General features: G+C 37.2%; 1 protein-coding gene and 1 pseudogene across 1 annotated transcript; both read left to right on the top strand.

Annotated features, from left to right (window-relative positions):
- LOC138943069 (uncharacterized) overlaps nucleotides 1-19,089 on the top strand; it is a 43,134-nt pseudogene extending 24,045 nt beyond the window's left edge.
- Nucleotides 19,090-19,120: 31 nt separating this feature from the next.
- Nucleotides 19,121-20,380, top strand: LOC138943068 (piggyBac transposable element-derived protein 4-like). Its single transcript, XM_070313586.1, has one exon. It carries the CDS (start codon nucleotides 19,121-19,123, stop codon nucleotides 20,378-20,380), a length of 1,260 nt encoding a protein of 419 aa, XP_070169687.1.
- The last annotated feature ends 1,299 nt before the right edge of the window (nucleotides 20,381-21,679 follow it).

Below are 21,679 nucleotides of genomic sequence, written 5' to 3'. Positions count from 1 at the left end.
ACGCGTAGTTGACAAACGCGGTGATATCACGGGGATATCGCGAGAGGAGACCGTTCGAGCGAACGGTGACGAAGACGAGGTTGTAGAATACCCGATAGTGCTCCGTGCTAATTACAATACGATGAATAGCGAGATCAAGTGCGCTTTCAGAGTAAACTTTAACAAACCCAACAACATTGGATCGCTGCTGGGATTCTCGTCGAAGCGTATATTGCAGCCGGGACACTGGCACCAATCGGACATACCGATTAATATCATCAACGTAAATATTATCAGCGTAGAGTGTAACGTGACCGCTGGTGCGTACAGCAATGGCAAACGCGTTCATACGATACATGAATTTTCACCGAGCGTGCCGCCAGGATATAAGATATCGGAAACACCGGCGCAGATCATTTACCTGCCGATCATCGCGCGGAGCATTAAGGATCTAACGATACGCGTCGCGGATCAAGCCGGACGATTGCTCGATTTTCGAGGAGAAGAGATCACCATCAGATTGCACGTACGACGGCGACAAAATTAGCGCGCGATACATGAGATGCTCGTGTTGAGCGGAGCGAAAGACGCGAAAGATAACGCGACAACAACGACAACAATGTCAACAATCGCTAATATTCGATTATCCGGTTGCGCCAAGAAAAAGAAACTCAACGCGTCAAACGTTGAATTTTTGCAATCTTTGGGATTCGCGGTGCGAAATATCTGAGAAAACATGACCGATATCCTTAACATCGAAGGCGAGCCGGTCTTTGACGATCGTATCGTCAAGATCGAGACTCACACGTACAACCCGTACGCCAATACGACGTTTGAGCACAGCGATGAGATACGAATACCCATACAACAACAGGATCTGTATACGTTGCCGTATGAGAGTTTTCTATACATCGAGGGAAAACTAAAGATAAACAAACCAGCTGAAGGGTTTGATGTGGTACTGGGAAATAATTGCGTCGCGTTCATGTTCGATGAGATTCGATACGAACTCGACGGTGTGGAGATTGATCGTAGCAGAAATGTGGGAATAACCAGCACATTCAAGAACTATGTAACGATATCATCCGATAGAACCGTGATTATGAGAAACGCCGGCTGGGATTCGCCTACTAACACGAATGGATACTTCAATTTTTGCGTACCGCTCTACATGTTATTGGGATTTTGCGAGGATTACAGGCGCGTGGTGATTAACGCTCGTCACGAATTGATCTTAATACGATCGCGCAACGACAACAATTGCCTGATTAGAAATTTGGTGTTGGAGCCTGTGATCGACATATTCAAGATACAATGGCGAATGCCGCACGTCGTATTGAACGAGATTAACAAGTTATCGATGCTGCGCGCCTTGGAAAGCGGACAATACCTCAGTATGGGTTTTCGCTCGTGGGATCTGTACGAATTTCCGCTATTGCAGCGTACAACCAAACATTCGTGGCCCATTAAAACCGCGACTCAGCTGGAGAAGCCACGATACGTTGTTTTCGTTCTGCAGACAGGTCGGAAGAACGTCATGTCCGAGGATACGAGTCGATTCGACGATTGTAAATTGACCAACGTGAAACTCTATCTGAACTCGGAATGTTATCCGTACGACGATATGAATCTGGATTTCGATAAAAACAGATGGTCGATTTTGTACGACACGTATCAACGTTTCTGCAAAAAGTATTACGGATACGAGTATCTCGAACCGAGTCTCACCATCACGCAATTTTTACGTAACGGTCCATTCGTGATCATCGATTGCTCTCGACAAAACGAATCGGTCAAAAGCGCAACCGTGGATGTGAGATTGAAATTCGAGTGTAAGGAGAACGTGCCACCGAATACCACAGCGTACTGCCTCATCATACACGACCGCGTGATTCAGTACAACCCGTTGACCAATGTTGTGCGCAAAATCACCTAAGGGGAATGAGACGATATAAAATCTATAATACATCAGGATCAATCGCAGTCTTGTTCTCGACGTGTTGATATAAAAAAGAAAAACGTTATGTCTGTACCAACGTTCGTGGACCTACAAGGATTCTTCGTCGGGATGAAATTTGTTGTAAAGGAGGTGGCGGTGCTGAAAAAGGGGACTGTTCTAACACATTACATTTTTACATACCCCCTACCATGGAATCTCCTCACGAAATCCGACAAATCCTGCGCTTCCTGGCTGATCGCGAATCATCATAGATTACGATGGGAAGACGGAAACGTGCCGAGACATCGACTCTCGTGTACGTTAAGGGATGCCAGAATCGGGAATGGCTGGTGGATTTGCTTGAGAATCTTGCGAGAGAAAATTTAATCATCGAGACTTTGGATGCTGATTACGAAGATATTGAATCTTTAAATAATCTAGATGTTACTAATACTATACGATGCGGAAAACATGTTAAGAATTGCGCATTACAGAATGTATTAAAAATATTTAACTGGTGGTCGCAATATCAAAAAAAATTGTAATATTTTTATAAATAAAATGTGTAAACGTATTTAATGTTTTTTTTATTTCTTATTCTCCCCACTCCTTTCCTCGCGAGTCGTTTCTAAGAATTCCTTTTAACGTTGGCCGTTTCCCCTTCCCACTCCTTTCCTCGCGAGTCATTTCTAAGAATTCTTTGTATCGTTGGCCGTTTCCCCTTCTCCTAAATTTTCAGAACAATAATCTCCCATCGCATCATACGTTGACCGTTTCCCCTTCTCCTAAATTTTCAAAGCAATAATATCCCATCGCATCATACGTTAACCGTTTCCCCTTCTCCTAAATTTTCAAAGCAATAATATCCCATCGCATCATACGTTAACCGTTTCCCCTTTTCCTAAATTTTCAGAGCATTGATCTCCCACCACATCATACTTTTGAAACATAAGCGTCACGTATATTCGATTAATTTTTATACGATCAGTGTCGCATCAACCGCTAGTACCAACGGTTCACTTCTCATAACCGAGAGACAAAATGTACTCCGCTGAAGGAAGCACCGGCAACGGTTGCAAACGCGCGAATTACTACGTTCCACGAGACGAAATTAAACCGTGCAAGAAACCACGAGATGAAGTTAAGCCGTACAAGAAACCACTTGATTTGTAAGTATCACAAATGTTTTATATATTTTTTATATATTTTTTCATATATATGTTTTTTCCATGCTATTTCATATTTTTGTATTTTTCAGATGCGATAAACCACGTATTTTGGTACGCAGATTTGCTTTGACGCTTATAAATACTTGGATATCGGAATCAGCGTTGGAATAACATCTTACGTGGAACTGCATCTGGGTGATAACCGAGGCAACCGAATCGTTTTGTCTATCGATACATGGGAATCGCTAATGTTGAAACGAGCGGACATTGAACAACTTGTACAGGCGCCTAATCATGCACCGATATGGATTAACGATTTAACAATTGAGATTGTTAAAATAAGTGATGCGAGTGTTGTCAAACTTACGTTGCGCGATTCTTGCTTGTACATGAAATCGTCAACTATATTTTTCTTATTCGAACTCGAACACTGTGTTAATCACGAATATTTGAAGCTGTGCGGGAATCTAGAAGCTGTAAATGAGAGTTTCGATCAATTTGTTCGGAGTTTGCAAAGTAATATGTTTGGCTCCGAGAGAGATTCTGCGGTTAAAATCTTGCGCGAAGTCTATGATAAAACATCTATCATAGATTGCGAACTATTAGCTTATGCTGTGGATGAAATTTTGTCTGAAACCTTGAGACGGGGTGATGTATGGTAATATAAATAAATAAATATGTTAAAAAATGAAAAAAAAAATGATTATGTATTTCTTTCGCTTCCCTTCCTTGCATATCCTCAGTACAAACCGCGCGCGATCTTAAGGTACGATGCCGTAATGCGTGGGAGAAGGATGGCGCGAGGCGTTCGCATGAGCGCGGAAAAGGGATAGCGTTCGTAAGTCGGTGCGATAAGTATAGCGTTCGTATGACGGTGAGTATAAGGGAGATAGGGCGAGGCGACCGCATGCACGCGTGTGGGAGAAGAACGGCGCGAGGCGTTCGCATGAGCGCGAGATATGCGCGTGGATGATGATGATGCGGGATACGGCGTTCGTAAAGCGGTGAGTGTGAGGGAGATAGCACTAAGCATGCACGCGTGTAGGAGAAGGATAGCGTTCGCATTGGCGTGGGAAAAGGATACGTTCGCGGGAGAAAGAGAGATAATGCGAGGCATGCACGAGTAGGAAAAGGAAAGAAGAAGGTGCAGAAATAATCATTTTATTATATATAATAATGTTTATTTTACAAAACGTGTGTATAATACAAATGTGTGTGTGTGTGTGTGTGTGTGTGTGTGTTAAAAGTAATAATAAAAATAAAAATAATAAAAATATATATATACAAGCGGCGCTCCTTCTGAAACAGAAAAATAAAAGTCTTATTAGTATACTAATTTAATTTTTTTAATATTTAATATTTTTTAAAAATAGATACTTACAATCAACCCCATAATTCCTCTATGTCCTCCTCGTAGGGTTCGAGGCCGAAGAGACGTCTCAGGTCTAAATAGAGACCGTCGGAGCCATTGTCTTCCCATACGTCCTCACGCAAATAGCGCTCGTGCCGCCGCACCGCTCTCACAAATTGCCGGCGTTCAATGTTTACAAATCCTGGGATTTTTATTTCCATTGTACTGTCGTACTGTAAAATAAAATTAAAATTGAATAATAATAATATATTATAAATAATTAATACAACGTAAAATAAAATATGCTACTTACTCTCTGGTATACAACCAAATTTAATAGGGCTCTCAGCAGCCCTATCACCAGGTCTTGCGACCACCACGACGCGTTATAGCGTTCTCGGCGCAACACTAATTCGATCAATGATGGCATTTTTATATCTTATTACTTAACTTTTACTCTTTTCACTACATAGCGTTCTCGCCGGCAACTCGAACGATACTATCCTATAGCATCGGAAAAATCCAGATCTGCTGCGGCAGTGTTTATTACTGACGCGTTTAAGTGTGTCGGAGAGCATGTGCGAAGGAAAAGCATTTGACTTTTCTTCGAGCGACCAAAATTTTTCGTTATACACTTTTGACACCCTTCGTTCTTCATTATATATTTTTTCATCTATCGCGTTATGTACATCTGAAACAGAAAAATATTATATTAATATAAATTTAATATTTTTTAAAATAGATACAATTAATTCTTTGAGTATTTCAATGTGGTTCTCACCCACAAAATGTGTCCAGCTTATACAGTGCAAATTGGGCACATGTTGCAGGGCATTATCTGATGCAGCGGTTTTCCACATTCTCTGCAAAACGCTCCCAGGATTAGTTCGTAAATTGCATTTTCATGCTGTCGCACAACACGAATATTTGAAAATAAGTCTGCAATGCGCATAAAACAGCATGTGCAAATTTTTTCATTGTGTTCACTTTTATAATAAAAGTATATGCAACACATTTTTAACGCACCTAAACTATTTATTTCAACGCGGTTTAAAGTACGTTGATTTATGTCCGTACTAACACTGCTGTAATCACTGTTATAATCGGAATCCTCCGAAAGTATGCGGTCTTCGTCTTCGTCTGATGAATCGTCCGACACATTCACAATTTCCATCAAGTTGTCTTCGAGAATGACATCCTCATCTTCAATAATAATAACTTCATCATCGGCGTCTTCGAGAATGATATCCTCATCTTCAATAACAATAACTTCGTCTATTTCCATTTTTATGCAGATTATCACAAAATCTTCCTCTTTCAGTCGATATACGGACCGTAAGCTTTCAAATCGCATACTGAATTTTTGACACCCTTCGTTCTTCATTATATATTTTTAATCTATCGCGTTATGGTATCGCGAAACGTATCCCGACAAGCGATATCATAAACGGCTCTTCCTGGAAAAAGATGAAGAGAGCACCGCGATGGTTCTATCTTGTTTATATTATTTATAAATTCTCGAGTAGTCGGAAATCGGCGCTCGCCTTATTTTTCAGACATCGACACCCGCCTTTAAGTACACCGATAAACATGTCCCGACGCGAATTATAGCAGCCGGACATCGGCGCTCGCCTTATCATCTAATTTTAATGTTACGCGCAATAGTGCGCGAGCGGCTCTTCCTGGAAAAAAAAAAGATGAAGAGACCACCGCGATGGTTTTATTTTGTTTATAATAAATTATAGCAGCCAAACATCGGCGCTAACCTTATCATTTTTCTACGAAATTCAACAATGCCGCACGTGCAATAATCTTTCTACGAAATTCAACAATGCCGCACGTGCAATAGTGCAGTATGAGATGATATTTGTTTATAATGTTTATAAATTCTCGAGCAGCCGGACATCGACACTCGCCCTTTGTAATACACCGCGCTGCGGCGTCGTACCTTCGCGTTCCCTCTTCCCCGCGGACCCCGCGCCTACCGTTCCGCCGCGGTCCCCTCCCCCTCTCCGCGGACCCCGCGCCTACCGTTCCGCCGCGGTCCCCCTCCCCCTCTCCGCGGACCCCGCGCCTACCGTTCCGCCGCGGTCCCCCTCCCCCTCTCCGCGGACCCCGCGCCTACCGTTCCGCCGCGGTCCCCCTCCCCCTCTCCGCGGACCCCGCGCCGCCAAAATCTCCCTCCGCCCGCGTGACGTCATACCCCCCTGTGACGTCATACAACCCCCCCCCCCCCGTGACGTCATACCCCCCCGCGCCGGTTTCCCCTCGCCCCTCACCTCCCCTCAGAAGACCTGAGTTAGAACCCGCCTAGTATTACTACTCATATAAATCCTAATAATTTTGATAGAATGAAATGCCGTTTAGCTCTGCAGATATTCAGTCGCAGAGTATCGGCAGCTTTGTTAACTGCAAGAACAACAGGCGGAATTAATAGTGAAACTGTAATGCATACTGCTGAATTTTTTACAATTCTTAATAACAGTTTCGATTCTTTAAATAGTCGAAATTGTAATCATCCAAATCCAAATGCTTGTGCGTTATCAGAAAATCGGTTAGATGTAGAAAATAATTTAATACAATTATTGGAAAATTGTTCCAAATGGCGCACTATCACAAATAATAATAATAAAATACCGCCATGTTTTGAGGGATTACAAATTTCTGTAAAAGCTATTTTACTATTATGGGATGATTTGAAACGTGAAGAAGTTAAATTTTTTATGACTTCTAGAGTAAACCAAGATCCGTTGGAAAATTTGTTTTCCATGATACGTATGTATGGTGGAACATATAATCAAAATCCAACTGCAAAAGTTTTTCGATTATTATTACAAAAAAAACATTGTATTAAATTTATCTAAGCCTGCTCAATTTGCAAATTGCTTAGATGATGAAGATGAAATCTTACTTCCAAATTTAATACATAAAAATACATCTGACATTGATAAAACATCTCATGTTGAGTTAACAGCGCCAATAAATATAATTAACGATTATGAAAGTAATGATAATGAAAATATGTTGATTAACGTATAAAAAACTGTTATTGATCATATGCAAATGATGAAACTTTAGAAGCATCTGCTATTGAATATTTTGCAGGATTTGTGGCAAAAAAATGTGTTACAAAATCTGGTTGCGAACAATGTCGCATATGTCATTTATTAACAAAAATCACGAACTGACACATGCAAGACAAATTTTAACATTTTTCCGAGCATATGAGACTCATGACGATCAAGAATTAGGACATTTATATGTTCCTACAGCAGAGTTTTCATTTGTATTTAAGCTAATAAATGCAATATTTGATGCAGGCTATCCTAATATCAGAGGGAATTATAACATATTAGATATCCTATTTCCATTAATGATACAAGCTGTAGACATGCAATATCCCGGTTGGTTTCAACATGATACTTGCAGCTCCCACCGAAAGGATCTTGCATATTATATGATGAAAGTAAAAATACATAAAGATTTAATTTGGTTAGGAGAGCGATTAAGGATTTCAAAAAATCGCTCTCAGCATAAACCTCCACAAAAGCTGACGAATATACAAAGTATGTAAAATATATCTTTACATTAACTCGCGGCATTTTATGCGGATCGAGTAAAAAGATCGCGGCTCCTAGAGCGGTACGATCAAAAATATTTTACATTAACTCGTGGCATTTTATGCGGATCGAGTAAAAGGCACGTATATTTAACACGGAACATATAAATCGTAATTTATCTAATGAAGCGATTTATGAAAAGTAGGATAGTGTGCAGTTTGCGGTCTTATGACGGACCGAACTGCAAAGGGAGACAGTTAACTTAGAATTCTTTACAATTATAGTACATTTTATTGATTTTATACTTTATTTTTTTATGCGCAGACATGTGTGTTTCATATCTGCGCACATAAAATTATATATATATATATATATATATATATATATATATATATATGTATGTATTATGTTATGCTTATTTCAAAAGAATTCTACATTACATGTCAATTGGCCTCCACGTGGCGTCTCCTGGAAATGCTCTGTATGAGCAGCTAACAATTTACACATTAATATTATTATAATTTGTTACATTTTCCATGTCATTTCAGATGTATATATATTATATATAATTAATTATATTACGTTACATTTCAGATATATATGATTATTACATATATAAAAAAAATATGTGTAGGTGTGTGTGCAATTATACATATACCTGAAATAACATGGGAAATATAACAAATTTAAGAGTTAAACTTCTCTTTCCAAAAATTACTGCGAAATGTAATTATTCGAAAAGAAATATCGTCACTTCGAAATAATACATGTACGATCTATTAAAAGAATTATATGTATATATATAGAAATGCAATTATTCGAAAAAATATCATTTCAGAGTCCATATATACGAAATATTTCGTATATATGGATGCTGAACTGATATTTTTTCCGAATAATTACATTTCTCGTGTTACCATATATTATTTTACCATCTCTTAGATTTTAGATACTGTTTCTCATTCTGGCCGCAATATTACTGAGAGGACGCTAGTGCGCAGCGATCTTTTTTCAGTCACACTAACTCCCGTAAGACCATCGGTCTTTAATAGTATCTCATCGGTGGTTTGGGTGTCCTTTTGTGCACAAATTTGTTCTATAAATATATTTTCTTTTTCTTTTGATTATTCTGTATAAAGATATACTCAAAAATTATTTTGTGTTTTGTGACCACGTTGGCTAGTCGTGATACATAATACACGTAATAATGTGCGTAATAATATATTTCATATATTTATTTTAGCAGTAGCATATACATATATCTAAATTAATTTGATATAACTAAATTATTTTGTTGCAGTGCAATTTCAACAGTCGGAAAGACTACCGAGTCTTACATTATATTATGGCATCGGTATTTGCCGGTATATAGTTTCAACCTTCCAAAAAAGATCTCGAACTAGTGCTTCTAATAGGTCCTCGTTTCAAAGAATTTGGCATCGGAATTTGTCAGGTATGTTTCTGATAACTTAATTCTGTATACACGGTTCTGTATACACATTTCAAAGACTGCGCATTCTTTCGAGACATTAAACTCCAAACTAAAAAGAATGGTTTGTTTCATTGTTTCAGCAATAAGATGCCAGAAGCATACTGATGAATACTTATATGACGTGGATGTGTCCGTCATTTGTGTCAAATGTGTCTAGTGCAATTGTCGTACATGGGCTATCTCATCGTGAGATTTCCACTGTTTACGTATCTGCCATCGCCGCTCGAAATAATGAAAAGTCTCATCTGAAGAAAGATATGGTATGTTTTATATAGCGTCTCAGAAAAACTGAATGTGCAAACGTACAATTATGACAATTGTGATAAGGATGATAAAGATCATCGTTAGTTCATTTCATAGTATTATTCGTTAGTTTTACGGTCCTAAGAGAAAATGTTACTATCCAGTGTTATATAATTTTATAGTGGAGAGTGGAAATTGTCGAAAAGGAAATAGATAATAACAGTAAATGTATTTCATTAACTATAACTCTCTCTCTCTCTCTCTCTCTCTCTCTCTTTCTCTTAGACCCATCGCATGTAGCAAACAGCTGATCGCACACATGCTCTTTCTCTCTCTCTCTGTCTTTCTCTTTTATACCCATCGCGTGTAGCAAACAGCTGATCGCACACACGCTCTCTCTCTCTCTCTCTCTCTCTCTCTCTCTCTCTCTCTCTCTCTCTCTCTTTCTCTCCCTTTCCCCCCCCTTTCTCCAGACATTGTATAAAAATACTATTTTTTTGTTTACGAAATTAATCAATTTGTTTTCTCTGCAAAAGTATTATTGTACATTCTACGGGATTAATTTTAGATGATTAAGAATAATTGGTATATTTGAAAATCAACACAAAATCCTCTTGCAAAGGTTGAATAATAACATTTTATTAAATATGTATACAATATTTATTAATTTAAAATAAGCTTCTTTTGCTAATAATGATTTATAGTAAATTTACGATGTTATATTAAATATTTTGACTCAACCCAATTAGATCAATCTAACTAATTTGTAATTTGTAATATGGAAGTTATTTACCCATACAATTACTGTTATTGTCTATTTCCTTTATTTCGATAATTTTCACTTCATTGTTTACTATAAAATTAAATGTTGTAGTTTTATATAGATGCAGTTTTATAATGAGATATCTATACGTATATTGTTACGTTTTTATTTCCTAAAAATTTTGATTTATTTATTTTACATACGATGATGTTCCCTCATCAATGTTTTTAAAATATGAATTTTTGCATTATTTTTTTCAAGGTTATTTACAAGCGTATAAATAAATATGATTAAGTTGAAGCGTAATTGTTAAGTTAAAGCGTATGTAATTATATGTATGCTGTATGATATATAATGTATGCGTGCACTTTTGGAGCAATATATATATATATATATATATATATATATAAGGAGACTTGCGGAAGACTGAATGATATTAAGAGGCAAGGGGAACAGATAAAAGAAGAGGTAAGAAAAGTGAGACAAAAGTGGGAAGAATGGGATAAATTATGGAAAGGAGAGAAAGAGAAGGTTTGAAATAAATTAGAAAGTATAGAGAGTAGGCAGAGAGAGAACGAGGAGGATAGGAAAAGGGACATGAAACTGCTAGAAGAGAGAGTGAGCAAACTAGAACTAAAGAAAGAGCCTAAAGTGAAAGAGAAAGGAAGTTTGGAAGAAGCGAGAGAGTGTGAGGTGGTTAAGCAAGAGCAGAATGAAAGGTGGTGCTTGAGACTGATTGAGATTGAAAGAAGAATGGAAGGGGAAGAGAGAATGAAGAGGAAAAAGAACATAATAGTGAACAATGGTCAGAAGAATAAAATTAGGAAAAGTCATCGCGGATGTAGTATGCGTGTACAGAAGAAGAGGAGAGGAGGAAGGATAGAGAACAATAAGGAAATGGATAGAGGAAAAAGAGGAGAGGCTGGTTCTTATAGAAGGGGATATGAACGCGTGGACAGGGGAACAAGGGGGAGAGATATGGGATAGAGAAAAGGAGGTGTTCGTAAGAAAATCGAAACAAAAGGAAACGGATCGGGAGGGCAGGAGGCTACTGGACTTGTTGGGAGAGGTGGGATGGTTCATTTGTAATGGCAATACAAGGGGAGATGAAGAAGCGAATATACGTACGCGGGTATAGGGGACACCGTAATAGATTACATTCTGGTAGAAGAAAGAATAAGGAAGCTGATGGTAGGAATGGAAGTGGGCAACGTGATAGGCTCAGAACACTTTCCGATGATCGCGACAATGAGATGTGGTGGACAAAAGAGCAATAGGGGGAAGAGGAAACGAAAGAGAGAAAGCAAATTGAAAATGGGCAGTTGGGGGGAGGAAAATTTGAGAGAATTTAGAGAAAAAATAGAAAACGAGGAGATAGGGAGTTTGGAAGAGGAAGGAGTAGACATTCTGCTAGGAAAACTAAAAGGAGTGATTGATAAGGTAAGAGAAGAAGTGAGACCGAGAGTAATAGAAGAGGGGCTTAGGAGAGGTTGGTGGGATGATGAATGCACGGAAAGTAAAGATAGGATGAAGGAAAGTATAAGAAAATGGAGGGAAGGGGAAATGGAAAAAGGAGAACTCAACAGGAGAAAGAGGGAGCATGAAAGAATGATAAAGGAGAAAAGACAGAAGGGGAAAGAAAGGTATAAGGAAGAGGTAGAGAAAACAGTAAAAGAAGGTAGGGAATGGGAAGTGATAAATAGGGAAAGAGGAGGAAGGAAGGGTATAAATGAAGAAATAGGAATGAAAGAATGGACGAAGCATTTCAAGGGGCTGTTAGGAGGTGTGGAATATAGGGTAAAGGGAGAAGGGAGAAAGGCAATGGATGGGGATGACGACAGAGAAAACGAGATTAGTAGAGAGAAGGTAAATGAGGCGATTACAAGGTTGAAAAGAAATAAGGCAACAGAGGAAGATGGCTTGGAAAATGAAGCACTAAAATATGGAGGAACAGGGGTGAGGGAAGAGATGAGGAGGATATGCAATAAGGTATGGAAAGGAGAAGGGTGGCCGGAGGAATGGAAGACAGGACTGGTAATACCGTTGCTTAAGAAAGGAGAGGGGAAAAAGGGTGGAGGAATATAGAGGTATCACACTCATGTCGGTGGGATATAAAATTTATGCGGAAGTGCTTAGAAGAAGGTTGGAAAGACAGATGGAAGAAAAGGGAAGTATACCACATAATCAAACGGGTTTTCGAAAAGGGATAGGAACCACAGACAACGTCTACGTGCTCAACTACCTAGTCAACAGGAACCTTGGGCAGAAGAAAGGAAAACTAGTCGCATTGTTTGTGGGCTTTAAGGCAGCATTTGACTCAGTTAACAGGAGGGTGTTATGGTCAGCCATGAAAGAGAGAGGAGTAGACGAAGGTTTAATAGAGAAGATAAAAGAAATATTTGTGGATACTAAGATAAGAGTGAAGATAGGAGATAAGAAAGGTGAGGTTTTCTGGACAGGAAGGGGGCTTAGGCAAGGGTGCCCGTTGAGTCCACTTTTGTTTAATATTCTTTTGGCAAATTTAGAGGAGAAGTTGGAGAGGAAAGGGAAAGGGGGGACAATATTGGGAACAGGCAGGATTTATTCACTAGCTTATGCAGATGATGTAGTGCTAATAGCGGATGATGAAAGAGGTATGAATCTGTTGATGAGAGTGAAGACTATGTGAGAGAAAAGGTTTAACGGTGAATGTGAACAAGACCAATGATGTGTTTTAGAAATAAAAGGGGTAGTTTAGAGTACGAATGGAGGATAAATGGCGTGGTGGTGGAGCTGGTGGATGAGTTTTGCTACCTAGGATACTGGTTCGAAACGAGGGGAGGAAGCGAGTTGCAGGTGAGAAAGAGATTAGAAAGTGCGAGCAAAGTAATGGGACAAGTATGGGGTATAGGAAAAAGAAGGTTCAAGGACGACTGGAAGACGAGAGTGTGGATGTATGACGTGTTAGTATGGTCAGTGTTAAGCTATGGAGTGGAAATTTGGGGATGAAAAGAGCATAAAAGAGTAGAAAGTTTGCATGAGAGATTTCTGAGATGGGTGATGGGAGTGAGTTGGAGCTGCCCAGGTTATATGCTAAGGGAAGAAATAGGACGAGAAAAAATGGTGGTCAGGCAAGTGAAAAGAGCCTGGAAGTTCGAAGAGAAACTAAGAAGGGGAGAGGGAAGCAAAATTGCACAAGCGTGTGCCCGGGAGGTTATGGATAAAGAGAGGAGGGGCAACGTGGGGCGTTCAAAATGGAAGGATGAGAGATATCAAATGAGGCATGAATGTGAGGGTTAGAGAGTGGGAGGAAATAGAGGAAGAGATGAAGGTAAGACAAGGGGAGGAAAGATGGGAAAAAATCGCAGATTCGAGGTACAACAGCTGGTATAGAATGGTTAAGGGGGGATCAGAGTACCTGGAAAAAATTAAAAAGGAGAGCAAATGGAATAGAGTAGTTAGATTCAGAATGGGAGAGGGTGTTAGAGCATGCAGGTATTGGATGAAAGAAGAAGAGAATGTATGTAGAATTTGTAGGAATGAGCAGGAAACATGGTGGCATGTGTTAGAGGGGTGTACGGGTGACGAAGGAGGAGGGGAGAGTACAGAAGAGAGAATTAAATGGATTCTGAATGAAAACGGTCAGGGGGAGGAATGGATGAAGAAGCTGGAAGATCTGAGGGAGAGAGCGGGTTGCACAGAGTAGGGAAAAAGCCAAGAAAAAAGTTGCGGACTAGAGTCAAATTTTGAAATTGAGAATGGTAAGAGGAAATGGAAGCCCAGGGCAAGGTCGCAAGCGCTTAGAGATAAGATTAATAATTTCGATTTGAAGCGAATAGTTCGTAAGATAGTATAAGGCTTGTTTATAAGAATACATGTAATGGTTATGTAAAGACTCTCAAACCCGTAAAGGGGAGAGAGTATAAACAATAAAGAAGAATATAGAACATTGTATGGATATCCATGCCAAAATCTAATAAATATCAATTATATATCCAGTAGATATCTATATAAATATCGTCTGAATATTGATGTAGATGTCCAGTGGATATTGGCCTATATATTCTATGCATATTTATGGAACATTAAATGGATATCCACACAGAGATTTAATGAATATCCAGTATACATGCAATGGATATCTACATAAGTATCCACTGGATATTGTATGGATGCTTAATGGATATCTTCATAAATATCCACTGCATATTGTATGGATACCTAATGGATATTTATGTAGATATCCTATAGATATTTATGAGATCTTGAATGGCGGACATTTGGATATCCATAGCATGTCTAATAGCTGTTTCTGTATATCCTGTGGATATCCCTGGTAGACATTGAAGATATCTAGCAGATATCTAATACATATCATTTTTCTGTGTGGGAAATCACCTGTCAGGAATAAGGTAAGTTGCATTCTTTCAATGGCTAAAACATTTCCTCATATTGTGGTACTCATTCTTTTTTTCTATATTATAACAATAAATTATTTTTTTACAAAATAGCAAGTTTCAACGAAAGAACTATAATGGCTGCTATAAGTGATTTGAGAAGTCGTATTGATAAACTTTATGTCACCATTATAAAAATTTATACTGCGACATGTCATCCTGAGGAAACACTTGAAAATTCTATCGGGATTACAACTCTTCCATTGACTTCTATGGAGGAATTCTACAAATGGGAAGATTTTAATTTAGACGAAGAGAAAAAATTGATAATAGTAAGAAAATATTTCCTTCTCTTTTATTTTGAAAATATATAAATTATAGTGGCCGCTATTCCATATTATATATTTTCATGTTTTACAGATTTGATTGTTAGTAGAGCATGGTAAGGAAGATTTGAAAGGCTCTGTGTATTGCATTATGCGCAAACTGATATCAAACAAAGTCGCAATAAATTTTAATTTAAAGGGAACAAATAGAGAAGGAGCAAGAATTCAGAAAAAGAAATTTCTAGATACGATATCTTATGGTCTTATCATTGGTGAGATTTATGATATTCCCAGTAAGCAAAATGCGCGCAATATGCCAGCAGATTGGCAACAGATTTCCTCAGCTCTTAATAGCAATTTGGCATCTGTTATGTCCGCATTAGGCTAATGATCTGCCAGCAGAGCCTGCTCACAGAATCTGAGAGCAGATTGGCAGCAGAAACCGAGCAGGATCTGCTAACATAATTTGACGTCAGATTGATGGCAGAAACCGAGCAGAATCTGCGCGCGCGCAAACTGACGGCAGATTGGTAGCAGAAACCGAGCAGAATCTGTAACTTTTGGCCATTCATATAAAATGGTGCATTTAAATGAATTTAAAGGATCTCAAACCCAAGTGGAAAAATGACGGTAAATTTTGGTCACAAAATGATCAATTAGATGTCCTAAGCTGGGTCTCATAAAATCCGAAAATGGCGTCAATAGTTGATATATCACATTCACAAGACGTCATTTTCTGACATTTGTATTAATAACATATAAATATATAATATTAATAACATATATTAATGTAATATATATAAAAATTTAAATAATTTATAAAATTAAAGATTTATATATGGAATTTAATTTCTATTTTATATCTAAGTAGATAATAACGATTTTCATTTATTCAGACAATTTCTGTCCGAATAAGTGAAAATCGGACATCTACTTGTCCGATTTTCCAAAAATTAGTTTAATATCTGAATTCCCCTGTATGGGAATCGTATCAGAAATTAAACTGATAAAAATAATTAAAATGTCATTAATCGCATTTTGCAGGCTTTATATACGCTTATGACAAGAACTTGAATACGGGTATAGAAAATAAATAGTGCGCTGCATAGCGGTAAGCGAATAAACTATACTATTTCAATAAATTATATAAATGGCTAAAAGCTGCAAATTCCTCTCGGTTTCTGCTGCCAATTTGCCATCAGATTGCGCGCGCGCAAATCTTGCTTGGTTTCTGCCGACAATCTGACGTCAAGTCAAGTTAGCAGATCCTGCTCGATTTCTGCTACCAATCTGCCGTCAAATTGCACGCGCGCAGATCCTGCTCGGTTTTTGCTATCAATCGGCCATCAGATTGCGCGCGCGCAGATCTTGCTCGGTTTTTGCAACCAATCTGACATCAAGTCATGTTAGCAAATCTTGCTCGTTTTCTGCTATCAGATTCTGTGAGCATACTCTGCTTTGTTTTTGGCACCAATCTGTCGATTTAATCTGAAATAACAACTTCTGTACCAAATTTGTATCCTTTTTGCTAACAATAATTGATAGCAGGCAATTGGCATGATTTGCTTTCGACAGACTTGGCTATCTGGGTTATTAATATTATATAAATATGATTAATTTCTATAGTCAATCTAAATTTGATATTTGTATAACTAATATATTTACATTACGAATATATTCATTTAATATGTGATCTTTTTTTGTTTGCAGCTGCTTTGAAAAGGCATTCACAAGAAAGAAAAGATAGGGACTTTCACTTTTTATATAATAAAGAGAGTGCAGACTCCCATATTGCGAACTGGTTAAAGGACGCAAAAAAAGTCTTGAAAACGAAGAGCTTAGATTAAAGAAGGGCAAGCAACAAGGCGAGCAATCGGAAAATAATTCAAATAGAAAAATTGAAGAAGTTACGCTGTATTTTATTTTATTTTTTGTTTATGTATATGTTAATAACTTCCCATATGTTGGTGATATTTCTGTCCTTGAATTATATTTGTTATACATCAATGTTTGTATACTACATGTATGTATGTATATTAGGACAATATATAAACATGTTTCTCTAATTTTATATTTCATATATATATTATATATAATATTTTGTGCAATATTTTAATAATGTTTAATTAAAATAAATACTATATAGTTTCTTACATGTTTCTCTTTATTTTTAATTTAAAACCTTGCATGTAATGTGAAAAAATCCATTCGATTATAAAACAAGAATTCATGTGGATACTACGAGGATGTGTCTCGAAAGTTCGTGAAATTTTCGTATGGATTTCCACATTAAATCGATTATCTCATCCACGTAGATTATAGTACCCAGTAGATTATAGATGGATTGTCCACTCGAATATTCATGTGGATTCCACGATGCTGATCCACATGTTAATAACGTGGATTTCACGTACTGTTTTTGTCGGGCACGAGACAGACTGATAAGCGGAGCACGAGACATGCCCCGGTCAGGGACACCATACTCCTCCCCAATCAATGACCTAATTAATTAAGATGTATAATAAGTGTGAGATGCACCGACGGGGGGCTACTCGCTGGCTACTCGCTCGCTCAGTAATAGTATCGAAGTACCGTACGTATCGCGCCCGACTATTATAATCGCGAATAAGTGAAAATGTATTAAATCTTGCAAAATATACTAAATTATACCTAACGTCCGGGAGTGTCTTATTTCGAGCATCCTAATCCTTCGGGCGTACAAATCCCGAAAGACCTCTTCCTTAGCGGCTAGAGGCACAACAAAGTAATAAATAATTATATAATAATCATAAATTAATTAATAATATTAATAATATTAAACAAAATTATTAGTTTTTAATTCTCAAAGAATTTATTTTTCTTAATAATTTCTCTTTTGATCATTATCATCATCAAAATAATCATCATCATTAGCATCATCAATATCATCATCATCATCATAATCATCATCATCATCATTATCAATTATGTAATACTTTATTTATTAATCAATTAAAATTTTTACCCTTTGCACTCGAGAGGTGACTCACTCACCACATGATTTAATGCCGCAACTCGAGAGGTGATTCTCGCTCACCACATGATTTAATGCCGCAACTCGAGAGGTGACTCTCGCTCACCACTTTGTTTGGTGCGGAAATTCGATGCGCGGTGATAACTATTTATGTTTTCTTATCTGGTGATATCTTGTTTATGTTTGTGATCTTGTTCTTTGAAGTTCGTTCCTAAGCACTGCGTATATAATTTTACAAAGATGACGTAATCTCCCTTTCAAACTACGTAAGATTTTCTTATCTGAGATTAGTGCGGTACTATGAAGCGGACTGCATTTTCGGCATCAGTTCGAACTTGACAGCCTTGGCAGAAGGAACAGAAAAATTGAAGTTTCTGATGCCCATTACTATGGAACTTAGTAATGAAATAAGCTCGAGTGAAGATGAGTTTGATTTAGAGTTGCTAAACGAGGAAATTACAGCTATACACAGAGAGCTTGACGATAGAGAGAACACGAGCAGTGATGATGATAGTGATGAAGTAAGAGGTGTAAGAAGACGAAAGATCAGAATAATAGACAGTGAATGTGACAGCGATAGTGATACTGCAGAAGACCCACGATCCGACAGTTCTGAATGGATTAGTTGTACAGAATCCGAAGAAATACCCTCGAGAATACCGTTTATAGCCGGCGACACTCCTGCAGGACCGCACATACACGCAGACAAGAAAGAACCGTTGAATTTTTTCAAACTGTTTTTTACTAATGAACTCGTAAATGAAATAGTTACTGAAACAAATAACTACGCTAGAACAAAGTTAGAGAACAAGACGCTATCACCGTACTCAATATGGCGAACTTGGCACAGTGTGACTATCGAAGAAATGTGGGCATAATAAATATGGAGTCATAATAAATATGGGGACAATGCCGCTGGCGAATTTACAAGAGTACTGGTCACGGAATGATGTCAGTTACATTCCTTTTTATTCAAACAAATTAAACAGAGACAGATTCAGCCAGATTTTTTGGATGCTTCATCTAAAAACGATCCCAACAAAAGATGCAGGTCCAAGAACACGTTTACAGCTAGTAAGCTGCTTTCTTGACTATATAAATTCTAAACTTTTGAAGTATTTTACACTGGGAGAAGAAATTTGTGTGGATGAGTCCACTATCAAATTCAAAGGTCGGATTTCCTTTATTACTTACAACCCGAAAAAACCAACTAAATGGGGTATTAGAGTTTACACAATAGCAGACTCAAATACTGGATATATCTGTGGTATTCTTCCTTATTATGGAAGTCTTACCACGGAGAAATTGATAAGGCCCGACCTTCCGATATCAGCAAGAATACCGCTGCACCTTTATACGATGCTGCTGGAGAAAGTGCCTGGTACTCAAGGACACCATATGTTCACCGATCGGTATTACACCAGCTTTATCTTGGCTGCAGAATTATTCAAATTGAAATGCCACTTGACAGGAATAATCTTAACGAATAGGAAGCATTTGCCAAATCGAATAAAAAAAACAAAATTCCGCAAGAAATCGACAGTAGCTTACCGCAAAGGAAATACCTTAGTTTTATCATGGAAGGACAAGAGGGTTGTCACGTGCTTGACCAATTGGAATAATGCGGGAATGACTCCTGTGAAAAGAATTTTACGAGGTGGTATTGAAGTTACCGTCAAAAAGCCTAATGTTGTAATAAATTATATAAAACATATGGGCGGTGTCGATCGTGCAAATCAATTAGCCTCAACGTACTGTTTCTTAAGAAAATCCTTGAAATGGTGGCGTAAACTGTTTTTTTGGGGTCTGGAAATTTGCTCAATAGATTCATATATACTTTATAAAATCACTAAACAACGGAGAGGAGAACAGCCGCTTAATCACTTGCGGTATGTGAAAACCTTAGTTCGGCAATTGACTGGAGATTTTCGTCAGACCCGTGCTCGAGCTTCGACTTCAACCTCCGATTCCGAAAACATCCGCCTAAATGGAAAGCTGCATAACATTCTAACAGGAGTTAGGAAGGATTGCAAGGTCTGCTCTCAAAGAAATAACCCCGGCAAAAGACATCAAACGACATACTATTGTGATACTTGTCCCGAAAAGCCGGGCATGCATCTCGGCAATTGTTACATGAAATATCATACAAAGCAAAATTACAAAGACTAATGTTTAAGAAATTATCTTCGTAAAGATGTAAAGATACATTAAATATTAAAATATAAAAGTTTTATGTGTTAATTTATGTGTGTAATCATTTTAAGTTAGAGATAAGAAATTCACCAAAAGCGCTACGAAACGCTTCGAGTTGCTGATTAGTCCGCGCGGAAACGGCCTCGAGTGCAAAGGGTTAATTAATTAATTATAAATGTAATAATTCAATTATTAAGTAATAAGTAATAAATAATTATATAATAATAATAAATTATTTTATATTATGTTCTTTCCTCTTTGTAAAATATAACATTAATAAAATTAAATAACTAAAATAAGTAAAGCTATTAATAATATTAAAAAATACTTATTTATAATATGGTAAATATCGATAATATTTAACAATATTTAATTAATAATTTAACAATATTATAACTTCTTTTTTCCTTCTCACTCTCTTTCTCTCTTTCTCCCCCTCCCCCCCCCCCTCTTCCTCCCTCCTCTCTCTCTTTTTCTTGCTTATTCTTCTTTGATTTTAAATAGTTTCCTTCTTTTTCTTCCTTCTCTCTCTTTTCTTCTCTTTCAATCTCTTTCTTTTTTCTATTCTTTATCACTTTTTAACTTTAAATAAAACATTTAAAACATTATTAATTATAATATTCAAACATTAAACAAATTTAATATATAATTTAATAATATCTAATACTATAATCAACTTTAATAATACAATATTAAATAAAATGAATAAAATTAAATAATATAAATAATATAAATAATATTTAATAATATTTATTAATAATATTCAACAATATACTTAATAATATTGTACAATATTATTACTTAATATTCTATTCCTTCTCCTTCTATAAGAAGAGAGAGATAGACAGAAAGTCTAAATAAGTTTTCAATTTTTTTTTATGGTTAAAGAAGAGACGAAAAACAGGGAAAAGAAAGAAAGAGAGAGAGAGAGAGAGAGAGAGAGAGAGAGAGAGAAAGAAGAGAAAAAAGGAAGTTTTATTTAAAATTAAAGAAAAGAAAGAATAAGCATAAGATAAGAAAAGAGAGATAGACAGAAAATAAAATGTGAAGACGAAGAATAAGCGAGAGAGAGAGAGAGAGGAAGGAGGGAGGGGGAGAGAGAGGGAGAAGGGGAGAGACATATAGAGATACAGAGAGAGAAAGAGAGAGAAGAAAAAAAAGGAAGAGAAAAAAGAAAGTTTTATTTAAAATTAAAGAAAAGGAAGAATAAGCAAAAGATAAGAAGAGAGAGAGATAGACAGAAAGTAAAATGTTTAATATGTTTAATATTATTAA

This window comes from Polyergus mexicanus, unplaced genomic scaffold (assembly GCF_030449975.1).
Source record: "Polyergus mexicanus isolate NDT 795.1 unplaced genomic scaffold, iyPolMexi1.0 SCAF_25, whole genome shotgun sequence".
Taxonomy (NCBI): Eukaryota; Metazoa; Arthropoda; class Insecta; order Hymenoptera; family Formicidae; genus Polyergus; species Polyergus mexicanus.
This window is presented reverse-complemented; position numbering and strand designations above follow the sequence as displayed.